Source organism: Lepisma saccharinum, chromosome 6 (assembly GCF_977018435.1).
Source record: "Lepisma saccharinum chromosome 6, izLepSacc3.1, whole genome shotgun sequence".
Taxonomy (NCBI): Eukaryota; Metazoa; Arthropoda; class Insecta; order Zygentoma; family Lepismatidae; genus Lepisma; species Lepisma saccharinum.
In genome coordinates this window covers 44,663,661-44,676,520 of record NC_139234.1, presented here as the reverse complement: position 1 = coordinate 44,676,520, position 12,860 = coordinate 44,663,661, and the positions used below count along the sequence as shown (strand labels likewise).

The 12,860-nt window shown below is 36.3% G+C and overlaps 2 protein-coding genes across 5 annotated transcripts in view; one reads left to right on the top strand and one right to left on the bottom strand.

Moving 5' to 3' along the window:
• The window catches only part of LOC145988729 (organic cation transporter protein-like), a 65,971-nt gene extending 57,223 nt beyond the window's left edge, over positions 1–8,748 (top strand). For all 4 annotated transcript variants that reach the window (XM_083123846.1, XM_083123849.1, XM_083123848.1 and 1 more), the window contains exons 11-13: positions 1,410–1,546; positions 2,658–2,784; positions 7,106–8,748. In XM_083123846.1, the coding sequence (XP_082979972.1) occupies positions 1,410–1,546; positions 2,658–2,739 (219 nt within the window). In that variant the 3' untranslated portion in view covers positions 2,740–2,784; positions 7,106–8,748. The remainder of the gene's footprint in view (positions 1–1,409; positions 1,547–2,657; positions 2,785–7,105) is intronic.
• The window catches only part of Su(var)3-3 (lysine-specific histone demethylase Su(var)3-3), a 786,450-nt gene that overhangs the window by 721,185 nt on the left and 52,405 nt on the right, over positions 1–12,860 (bottom strand). The gene's annotated exons all lie outside the window — the stretch shown is intronic.

Genomic DNA, 12,860 nt, shown 5'->3' with positions numbered 1-12,860 from the left:
CAGGGGATCAGAACCCCACGAAAGACTTACTAATTACATATATTAAATAATGAAATAATAAAATAACTAAAATTAAATAATGAAAATATACTTGTTCATTAATCGAGGGTTATTTATTTTCGCAAAACAATTGGAAGGCAAGGATTATATTGCAATCATACTACTTTAAATGACAGTGGCAAAGTAGATTTATGCAAGATTTATTACTACTTGTACTTACAACCTAACATTCATTACTTTTAGTCAACTTTTTTTATATTTAATAAATAATCAATTCTTTATCTATTTGGCATTAATTTCCTTGCCAGGCAGATTTTTTGTACAAATTTTCCCGACCTTAACTACGCTTAAGCTAGATAATGAATACCGGTACGTGCTGTTATATCACTATCCATATACGTCCTTTTACCTATTCATGCAATAAAAATATAATATTAACTAATATGAATATTTTAATTAATACGATTTTAATTCTTCTTCTTGAGGCGCTACAACTTCATGTATTGAAAGTTTTGGCCTTCTCAACAACATCTCTCCACTTTTTCCTATCCTGGATGCTCTTCGTTTAATTCTTTACTTTCATGTCTTTCAGATCTTGAATTACTTCATCTTCCCAACGTTTCTTTGGCCTGTCTAAGGCTCGTGTCCCAAGTGGTTTCCATTAATATATTTTCTTACTAATCTTTCATGAGACATTGTATTTACGTGCCCAAACCATCTTAGTCTTTGTGATTTTATGAAATTTATGATATTTTCATTCCCGATTAACTTATTGAGTTCTTCGTTGGGTTGAATTCTCCAATTTCCATCAGGTTCTTTCAGAGGTCCATAAATTCTTCTTAAGATTTTGCTTTCAAATATTGAGAGTTTCTACGATTTTAATTAATTTAATGTAATAATTATTTTCGTTTAAATATCATCAGTATTATTATTATTTTGAGACAGTTGGTTCGGACCTCGCCCCCCCCCCCCCCGGAAACATATTTCTAGATACGTGCCTCGTGCAGTCTGCAAAACGCGGACCAGAGTCTACTGGGTGTAAGAGAGTTTGACATTTGAGCGCCTTCAGAGATAACAGAAAGAGAAACATAACATCATTATAAAATTCCAGCAATGTTTGCAAATGGAATTGTTGTAGACCAAAAATGTGATTCCTACAATTCGTCCGGTATATTCAAAGGGCACAATTATATGACGTCACGTGGAGGTTCGTGATTCTCTTAAGTATAATAGGCTGGTCGAATATACTGAATGAATACTCGGTGCTGTTTAAATATTAAAAATTAAAATTTTGGACACTGCTTAACAGGTCTTGCTCTCGATATCGACAAAAATTTTAGTCCTTCTGGCCAAATAATTCATTTCCATGTGTGATATATAAAAGTTGTATATCTTGCAATTCTTTCTAGGCAACGTATATGAAATCTCTACCGTTGCTGATCTTCGCAGCGACTTCAATATTGGCAGCAACGTTGTCTCTTCTTCTACCGGAAACTCTGGGCAAGAAGTTGCCAGACTCCATACAGGAGGCTGAAGACTTTGGAAGGTAGGTACACGAGATCTCCATTACATTAGGATGGCATACAAAAGTGTGTACATCAAACTATTTCTAAAGAGGGAAGGGCTGAATTCACATAAATATTCGAACAAGAATGCTACACTTACACCCACTTACACGCACGCACGGCGAATGCTTTTTTCATTGCCGTTTCTTTATGGTCCATTCCCTCTACACTTACATAGCTGTTGTTCATGAATCAAAATTCTGTCAAGTTTCATGCTGGGATGGATTTTCCTGCATGAATTGTTTCTTCCACGACGAAAACCCACACAATATAAGTGGATACACACTTGCAGCATGACAATAAACATAAAAGAAACAAAATATAATTGAATAACTCTGAAATGCATTTCGAAACTATTTCTTGTTCTTCTTGAAAAACAAGTATCTGATCATTGTCAACTAAAGTGTTCTAAATTCAGTTTTTGCTGTCAGGTTTTCTATATCGTGTCAGGGATCAGGTTGCCGCAATTGTGATTTCAACATATCGTACAAGCATAAAGATATGAAACTACATTAAAAAGATTAACAATATGTGGTAATGAGTAGTATATTTATGCAATTGTTGCATTAAGAACCACAGTAAGTGTAGCATTTTTTCTAACCCTGTTTGCCTTGCAATCAAATGGTTCCGGAAATCAGATACACAGGGGTGTGGAACGCACTGTGAGCTGTAGTTCTAGTCCACTTGAACATTTGAGCATTATGTGGAATTGAAAAGAACTTTACTACACTTTTGCCAAAGAAACAGTAAAAAAGTGACCATAAACACTGAGAAAGTTTAGGAGTTTTTATTTTTTGTCGGTGTCTACGTGATGCGTCTCACTATAACTCCAGCAATAGTCTGCCATCCTTGCCTCATTCCACAACCTTTAGTATCTTGTTTCCCATTGTTTTCATGTCCTATATAGTAACTAAAAAAGTCAACCAAAATTTCCGGAAATGTTAAGAAAAGACAAGGCAAGTTATAAGAATAACTGCATGCATAGTACTTTTCTTGAAGTTAAATGGTTACATACCAGTGTAATTAAATATATTTCAGTCTTTGCAAAATTAAATGTAATGTGTTACACTCATATTACACGTTATGTTTCAGAAAACCTTCAAAGGAGCAATCGACTGAACTAAAAGACATTCCACCTAACAGAAGCGATCAACCTAATGGATTACCAGCATAGAAGAATAAGTTCTATACCTGGATGCAACATTCAGAGCAACAACGGGTAACATTTCTTAATATTTCATATCATAGTTCAAATCGTACATGTGACTGGAAGTGCATGGTAATTTAATTATAACTAGAAGACTTTCATATAACGATAAGAATGTAAGAAATGGGAGATCAAAATATTTTAGACGATTTATGGTTGCCATGTTGTAGTGTTATTGTAAACACTTAACCAAATTTTGAAATACATATTTCCGTTATCGGAAAATAAATCAGAGAATTCCTCCTGATGGCAATGGGTGTTGCGACCCAGAAAGAGTAAATGCCACTAAAAGCAAATGAAATATAATCCATGGTACTTACCAACTTCTCAAGGACATGCTGCTCCCTCCCAAACTTCCGCACATTCAAATGTCTTCAATCCATTTTGGGGCCAAGACCATCACCCCCTAGAGCTAGAAGGCCACTCCCTTGCCGCGTGACGTCACGCCGATCCGACCCTTCCAGCAGTAGCCAGAGCTGTTCGATTCTCAGCATTTCCGAATATTGCTTCTACAGCGGGAAAGAATTACTACGTAATGTTCAGCAGAATGTTGTTAAACAAGAATAGTAAATAAGGATATACAAATCTGCTGAGTACCAATTATTTTAATATACCAAAATATAAAGTAATATATACATTGTACTAGATAAGTTCGAACATCTAATTTTATCTTCCAAATGCAGTGATTTACATTTATGTACGCACAATTTTTGCATTTTGATCTTAGCATTGAAACGCATTCGAAAGAAAAATATTAATTTAAGGGGATATACAGATTTTCAGTCAGCGATTAATTTAAACAAGTTAAGGCATGTACATTTATTCATTCATTGTCGTTGACACATTTAACCTGGAAAGGCAGCAAACAGGCAGAAAAATCTTGTTTTTAAAGACAAGAAAATTGTGCACAGTGTAATTACTAGCTTCTCTTATCCTAGCTGCAATGCGTGGCTCTAACTTATTCACTGACCAAGTCATTCATGTGTCACATGGATTAACCCGCCCTGGCTGACTTTATATTCCATTAGGTCATTTTAGATCTACATCTACCGACTTAAAATTTTAAAATCACAATAAAAAAATAAAATCATTCTGAAATGTCATTACCTCAAAACGTCTGATTGAAATTAAAACACCAAGAACATAAGTTTCATGAGCTCATTCTCAAATTTACTGGCAAAAACAGATAATGTAAGTAAGCTACAATTACATCAAAACTAAACAGATTAAATAAAAAATAAATCACCTCTAAGCAAAATGTTAGAATTTCAGAATAATCTCACGCAATTAAACGCAAAGATTCCTCCCTCCTAAATTAAACAGCCCCCTACCAAAAATCAAGCACAATTACATCAAAAGCGTGTTAAAATCTCTTTTTTTCATATTTTTATAGGAATGTCTTTCTTGGTATCGTATCAAGCTGGAAATGTTTGTATCGTTCTCGGTTTTTCATAGTTTGAAATGAATGCCTTTCTCGGTTTCGTATCGACCGACCCTGTGGCCGAGTGGTTAGCAGAGCGCGCTACAACGCCAGGGGTTCCGGGTTCGAGTCCCGGGTAAGCCATGGGTATTTGTGTTTGCCCAGATGATGATAAACTAAAAATTGAAAAGTGTAAAAGTGAGAAAAAGTGGCGGATACCTCCGTGAAGGAGGTATTTCATTAAAAAAAAAAAAAAGTGGTTAGCACATCGCGCTGCGACGCCAAGGGTCCCAGGTTCGAATCCCGGTCGGGTTTGGTTGTTTGTGAATGTCTATTCATCAATTTCATAATTTCATCACTCATCCCCATCTTCGCAAATTAGCCAAGAGGCACAAAACGCGAAGTAAAATAAACTAAATCGGTTTCGTATCGAGATGAAAATGTTTGTCTCGTTCTCGGTTTTTCATAGTGTGAAATGAATGTTTTTCTCGGTTTCGTATCGAGATGAAAATGTTTGTCTCGTTCTCGGTTTTCTCATAGTTTGAAATGAATGTCTTTCTCGGTTTCGTATCGAATTGAAAATGTTTGTCTCGTTCTCGGTTTTTTACTAGTTTGAAATCAATGTCTTTCTCGGTTTCGTATCGAGATGAAAATGTTTGTCTCGTTCTCGGTTTTTCATAGTGTGAAATTAATGTCTTTCTCAGTTTCATATCAAGTTGAAAATGTTTGTCTCGTTCTCGGTTTTTTACTAGTTTGAAATCAATGTCTTTCTCGGTTTCGTATCGAGTTGGAAATGTTTGTCTCGTTCTCGGTTTTTTCATAGTTTGAAATGAATGTTTTTCTCGGTTTCGTATCGAGATGAAAATGTTTGTCTCGTTCTCGGTTTTTCATAGTTTGAAACGAATGTCTTTCTCGGTTTCGTATCGAAATGAAAATGTTTGTCTCGTTCTCGGTTTTTCATAGTGTGAAATTAATGTCTTTCTCGGTTTCATATGAAGTTGAAAATGTTTGTCTCGTTCTCGGTTTTTCATAGTTTGAAATGAATTCCATTCTCGGTTTCGTATCGAGATGAAAATGTTTGTCTCGTTCTCGGTTTTTCATAGTGTGAAATTAATGTCTTTCTCGGTTTCGTATCGAGTTGAAAATGTTTGTCTCGTTCTCGGTTTTTCATAGTTTGAAATGAATGACATTCTCGGTTTCGTATCGACATGAAAATGTTTGTCTCGTTCTCGGTTTTTCATAGTGTGAAATTAATGTCTTTCTCGGTTTCGTATCGAGTTGAAAATGTTTATCTCGTTCTCGGTTTTTCATAGTTTGAAAGGAACGTCTTTCTCGGTTTGGTATCGAGTTCAAAATGTTTGTCTCGTTCTCGGTTTTTCATAGTTTGAAATGAATGTCTTTCTCGGTTTCGTATGAAGGTGAAAATGTTTGTCTCGTTCTCGAATGTCTTTCTCGGTTTCGCATCGAGATAGTTTGAAATGAATGTTTCACTCTCGGTTTAGTCTCGAGTTGCAATTATTTGTCTCGTTCTCCGTTTCTTATTGAACTGCAAAAATGTTGAGCCGTTCTCGGTTTCGCCTCGAGTTTGAAATGAATGTCTCGTTCTCGGTTTCTTTTCGAATCGGAAAAGTTTGACTTGTCCTTGTCTTCATAAGCGAAGATGAAATATATCTCATCAATTCACTCTTTGTACTCATCATCGTGATTAACCTAGAGAGTCTGAAAAGCAACGTAGCATTTTTATAAAGTACAAAATTATTCTAGATTGTCTTTATTTATTACCCAACTAAATATTAGAGGGAAGAGATAAAATATCAAGGGTGAGTTTCCGTTTATTGAAGTTAAGCATAATGTAGTGTAAAGTATGTGCAAGTGGAGGAATATTATAAAGAGAACTACGTCTAGAGAACAGTAGTATTGTCTATAAGAATGAATAGAACATAGATTCTTGTCTAGTTAATTACTCATGTAATAATTTTAAACGAAGGAGAGGAATTGCTAGCTGTTTAGGAGTATACGAAGGCAACTTGAGAACGCCATTTCAAACAAAACATGCATCTTATACTAGCTACTTGAAATTACCTTGGAAGCTTTTGTTGGTGAAAAATATTTTCTGTGGATAGCTGTAATCCATTTTTCTCGGCTTTCTGGATGGTTTGGAAACGAAAATAGTTGTCACTGTTGACTCATTGTCGTAATTGCCTTTACAATATGGCACACAACTACGAAATGGCATGATGCCATCAGAAGTTTACTTCTTGTACAAAAAACAAGAACCCCCCCCCCACTAAAACACTAAATGTAAAACGAAAGCACATCCACCTGTAAAAGCACACGTTCACAGTACACAGCTAGAAGCTCAACTAAGTAGCATTTTTGCAGGGTGTGGAGAATTTTAACCCTCCTTTCCTTGACCCCCAAGGGTCTGCCTGTCCCTACGTCACGAGGGGGAGGTTGTTGACCGAAATGGCCTTGAGTTTCAGGGGGTGATGCCAAGACCAAGAGCCATATTTTCAACAGCAACTGATCTAAAAGTCCTGTAAGTAAATATATCAAGTACATTTTTTTAAAAGTAGCTATATCATCTTTGGAGCCCTAAAATAACACTAATAAATTTCTCGAAGACTGCAACAATGTTAGTACGCTATTAAGAAATGTGCTCATACCAATGAAGACTTTAATTCAAGTACAGAATTAATTACTATCGAACTTATTCAACGTTTACATCCAAGGTATCTTAATATCTTTATATCTTATCTTTACATCTTGATAGGATCCTGTACTCTTTCATAATTAGTTTGTTGCTTCGTTTCAAAATGCAAATTTGCTCACTTTCAAATTTTGAAAAAATCAAATAGCAACTAAGTGTAGTTTTTGTCTGAATTATCGGTGGAATTTCTTTCTTTCTTTCAGGTAGGCAGCAGACAAATATAGGAGAAAATATATTTTTCCAGCTGCTAAATATGAAAGATACGGTGCTAAACTGAATTGAAATGAAGAAAAGTGGGCGACACCTAACAACAAAATAATTTAACTTTCTTTACTCTAAGTATACTACTGATTTATTGTGCAAATTTTATACATTTTAATGTTTTATGAAAAACATTGTCCTTGTTTGACAAAGTATTATACCAAACTATTTGAAATACAATCCATTTTGCGGTATGCATGATTTTAAAACAACTGAATTTATTTTTAAAATGGAACATTTTCTTACAATTTCCACTACTATATAATTTGTAACAATTCCTTAAAAATACCAACAGTTGTAAAAATATTATACTAGAATATATTGAAAGTTCCTAATTGTATATAAATATGTGTACATATTATTACTACTTTTATTGTTTCATTCAGGTATTTCATGCGTTAACTAATGATAATTACTTACTTTTGAGACCCTTGTAATAGTACAAATGCCATAACAATGTGTGAAAAATCATTCTATGCACCGTGAATTTTAAAACTATGAAATGACTGCATTGCTCATGAACTCAAAACCAGAGCAACACAGTAAAAATTAAAATAATAATGAATAATTTCTAAGAACCATGAGAGGAACATTACAATACCGTTTCCCTGAATTATAGGGATTTAAGTAGTTTCATAGAAATAGCAGCATCTACCATTTTGAACGTAACTACTTTAAATGTACAGTCGAAAAAAATAAGAGCAACCTACTCATATAAATGATGAACAATTTGTAGAAACGAGTCTCAGTAAAAATCATACTTTTTCCATTCAGCTTTATAATTTTGACAATGACTAATGCATTTACGAGTACAGTCGAGTTCAATAAACATAATCGTCTACTTTTAATTCACTTTATCATCCTGATGGTGTTAGAGAGTGCATTCTCTACTCTGACGGTTTGGTATGGATTTTTGAATCTTGCAATGCACAAAACAAACTGTCGATAGGCAATTTGGGTACACGGATATTTGAATTTGACTGTACAAACACAACTTCAATCAAAACTACCTGGATATCACGTGATCATTAAGCATGGGCTGGGTTTATATAACATATTCATCGACATCAAAAGACCTGAGCGAAAGGGAGGCTCATGAAGCCGCAACTACAAATGAAAATGACGGCCCTATATAATAATTTGTATTGAGCCCTCGAAGTGTGTGGGGGGGGGGTGTAAGGGGATGGTGTCCCCCAGCTAAATAAAAATACGCAACTATCCCATTTTCATCATTCATCGTGTAAAAACATAGGAGCATCCTCAGTAAGTTTCAAGGCTCATCCAAACACCACCCTACCTAACAATTTCCACTTCGAGCACAGTACATATTCCATAGAAACAAACAGTATAAAGTAATCATAACATTACATATTCATTGGCAATGGACAATTTATGTGAAGATTTTAACATACAAATGTTTCCTTGTTCAATGAGGTATTACATTTTCTGGTGTTACTATAAATGTTATATCGTTGTGTGAGAGTGTATATTTAGACGATGCCATGCAATTAAAGAAATTATTTTTGTAATACCAAACATTGTAACAAATTTATACTTTTATAGAATTATGTTGAATAAAGGAACCTGAATCAACCTTGATGTGTCTTTCTGTCTATTTAGCTGTGATCTGTTTGCCATTACTAGGATATTGACCATGAGGACATTTTTGTAGTTAACTGTAAGAAAAACCTGTTGGGTGGAATATGCTGCCAAATAACCCAATGAGCTAATTGGGATGAACAAATACCTTGCATGCGGTCTCTGGAATAATTGCAAAAAAGATTAATTGCGAGATTGTAATTCTTATGCCTAATCCTTTTTCATGGTTATTGCTGGGCTGAATTTGACTTAAACGTTGTTGCTTCAGTTTTGTTTCGTCCTTAATCTCTATCGAGCGATTGTTCGACTCGTGCTCATGGGCCCTAGCATGTATCCTTTAATATCATATTTTGTCCTTGTTTATAAACAGATGACCATAGTATTGTAGCTCCAATATAATCCGTGATTTAAACATTCGACACTAGGGACATGTATTGTCGTAAACCTTCGGCCAATAGTTCTGTGAACAGGTGCACAGCGGCAATTTGACAACACCGCAAATTCAGACAGCCGCCTAGTTTCGTGTCACCGAGTGTGTATATTGTCGTCACGGGTCAAGGTACAAATATGGCGTTGGGTCAGTTGGAAGGGGCCTATTGCCACCCTCCCTGTGGGACCACGCCTGCCAAAGCAACGACTGCTGAACGTATATTCTTGATCCCTTGGCAAATTGTCTTCGAGGAAGTCCGCGCTCAAGTATTACCTTCGAGCGTTGCTTGGAGCAACGTCCATTCCAAAGCCTTCTCCCGATTAAAATTGTCTCAGTGTTGCTAGCTGCCACAACAAGGGTGGGAAAACAATTGTTGAGCCTATCCGTTGCTGCTCATTCGGCAACTGTACTCGAAGGATCCACCCAAAAAAGAGGATATCATGGCAAGCGGCCGGATAAAGTGGACGGAATTGGAGAGCAGGTCCTTCCAGGACCCAAACACCAACTACATCGTGCGGTGGCTGTCCGAAGACAGGGACTACTACTGGAACCCCATCCAGTTCGCGAACGACTCTTCGGACTCCGGTTCGTCCGATTCCGATTTCCGTTCGCGGTCGCCGCTGGAGAGTCTCAGTCAGGATGAGATGGAGCCTCCAGAAAATCATGAAACTCCAGCAACCAGGTCATCCAGTTCTCAGGAGTCCCTCCTCTCATGCTGCTACTCGGACTTGGACTCAGTTCCCAGCAACGCGACGGTCTGCACTGTCTCTGAGTATTCCACCAACAGCAACCAGGAAGAAGAACATTTTGACTGGGACGCCACAGGAGAAACCCGGCTCCCAAACGTCACAGCACCTGCTAAGTAACCTCTTCCTGAGCCTTCCGTTGACCGGCACCAAATCTAGTTTTAAGAACGATTCAAATTGAGGCGGAAGACTACTGGGACAAATTTTCTGTGCTTTGTGGTTGAAGATACTATGCTTTTTAATGAGTAAATTTGCATTAAACTGGACAATTTTCGGGTCAACTGTGAACATACAAGATTTCGTTGCAATTGAGGATCTGTTTTGCTTGTGAAACAAATTGTACTGTATTTAATGATTGAAAATTTAGCTAAAATTGAAAAATTATCAAAAGCAAATTCTTTTAGTTTAATAGAGGGCGATAGTGGCAATTACTTCAACGAAAAAGAAGAAAAGTAGAGAAGAGGCAGACAGAAGTATAAAGACTTTATTAAAGTAAGAACATATATCAAAGTTCCATGTTCACTTAACAAAAAGAAAAAAGGAACTGGCGGGATTTGAACCTACGATGTTACGTTCTTGAAATAGAAGGATAATTGGGCTATTGTCTTACCAACTGCTCTATAGTTTACTAACGAGAAACTGTTTATAATACGTTGATCTTTGTGGAAACAACCATCGGTTGGTGTTCTGAACCATTTCTCGCGAGAAATCAAGTAAAAGACGCAGTTTGTACAATTATCCGGTATCGTGCAAGTTATCGTTACTTAAATTACGCCTAAAATCATGAGATATTTGCCTCTCTAGGCTCAAATGTGACGGCGATTCTCTTCAGGTAAAATAAAACCTGTTCAGTGTTTCAAACTGCACATAAATTTCTCTCTTTTCAATTTGATCGTGTATTATATTACGTTCTTTATAGACTCTAACTTCATGGAATGAAAAATTCTCGCAACAGTTTTCTTTCATTTTGTAGGAAGACCTCTTGTAAAATTGGCTATTATCTGTTGCCTCTGAAGTGCTATGTTAGTAAAGTGCCAAATTCAGGCCTGTGAATTTTTTTCATGGCGAGTAAATAAGAAGTGCACACTGACTCTCAAGATATACTAGTGCTACCATCTAACGTTTTATTGCGCTACTACAACTGCTGTGCAGATGGCAGCATCACTGCTGAAAACTTCGGATAATACCTTGTAATCTGTGTACACATGAAATGTTTATACTGCAACCGGCTAATGCATCATACTCCCTTGATAGACTGGCATCAATTTATGTTTGCAAACATATCGTGAAAGACGATAATTTTCTTATTAATTATTTTTCATGAACCAAACAAAACTCTTGGAAAGACGAATCGGTAACTTTAAGTGAACATCAGAAATTTAAATAGCAGTCTTGAAAATATATCCTCCACATATACACTGTGAATACGTTAAAAAATCTTGAATATTAGTAATAGATCCAACTACGCCCGGGTACATGTTTTGGATCTAAAATTTGAATGGGAATCGAATTCAGGACCGTTTGATTATAAGACGAAAGTAATCGACTAGACTCAGCACGCCCATACGAAATAAATGAAAGATATGTCCGAGATGGGCGAGAAAACTTGTATTTAACCAGTCATTTTTTACAATGAGATGAGATTACTGTATCAGTTTTGACATCATATGTTAGTTTCGTTCTCAGAATTCTTAATTTTATTCTATTGACTATTGCCTCAGCCATCCTTCAGTACACCCAAATATCCTACATCTCAAATTGTCAGAATCGTTTATACCGTAGGAGGCAGATATCACACACACAAATCATCAGAAAGGAAGGATGAGACAACATTTATAGTAGATAGGGAACAAAAGAAAAGAAAGAATGAAATAAAATAGACAAGAGAAGCAGAGGAAAGAAAAGGGAGGAGGGGTGGAAAGAAAGAAACAAGAGGAAAGAAGGAAGAAAAATAAAAGCACAGGAAAGCTAAGACATAATTAGAAATAGGTAAAAATATGATAAAAAAAGAGAATCAGGTGAAAGATAAAAGAGAGAAAGGCTGAAAAGAAGATCAGCCAGGAAGAAAGAAAAGGATAAACAAAGACAAGAGATGGAAAGGAAGAATTTAAGAAATATGAAAAGAGAGATATATAAGCTTGGAAACAAGAAAGAGTGAAAAGAAAAAGAGGAACAGAGGAAGGATGAAATAAAAAAGGAAGTAAATAAAAACAAAATAGAGTAAGACAGTTAAAAATTAATTAAAGAAGATTGATAGAGCATCAGGGGAAAGGAAATTTGGAAAGAAAGAGAAACAGAGGAAGGAAGAAAGAAGAAGAAAGATAAAGAAGCAAAGAAAGGTCAGAGATAGAAAAAGATAAAAGATGAAAAGAAAATGATGGAGAAACAAGGAAAAAAGAAAGAGAAAAGGAAGACTGGAATGAAACAGAGAAAGGAAGAAATAAATAAAGGAAGATAAAAAGTGAGAATAAAGTGAGATAGTGATACATGGACATGAGGAAGAGATCAGACACACCCAAACAACATTCTCTGGTAATCACTTTCAACTGCGCTGTAAACATCAAAGCAGAACGCTTCCAATGAAGTCCGCGTAAAGTCATCGTATGCTTGTCAACAATCGTAGATCAACAATTAGGAGCAACATGGCGATTGCATCTGTTGCGCCCACGTGCCTGGTCACAGATCCAGGTAAAGAGATGTTACTGAAAAATACTTCTAATAAATAAACGCACAGGTCCAGGAATCCAGATCACAGAAAGCCGGCCAGATGTCTTCCAGCACTCTCAACGGCGTCTCGGAAGGAACATCGGGGAATGATGCCTCAGACGCTTCGGAGAATTCCAGAGCACTGGCGGTCATCAGGGACATCGAGGAGGACATCCAGAACTTCGAAAGAATGGTCGGTCTGGAAACGGAGTCCAT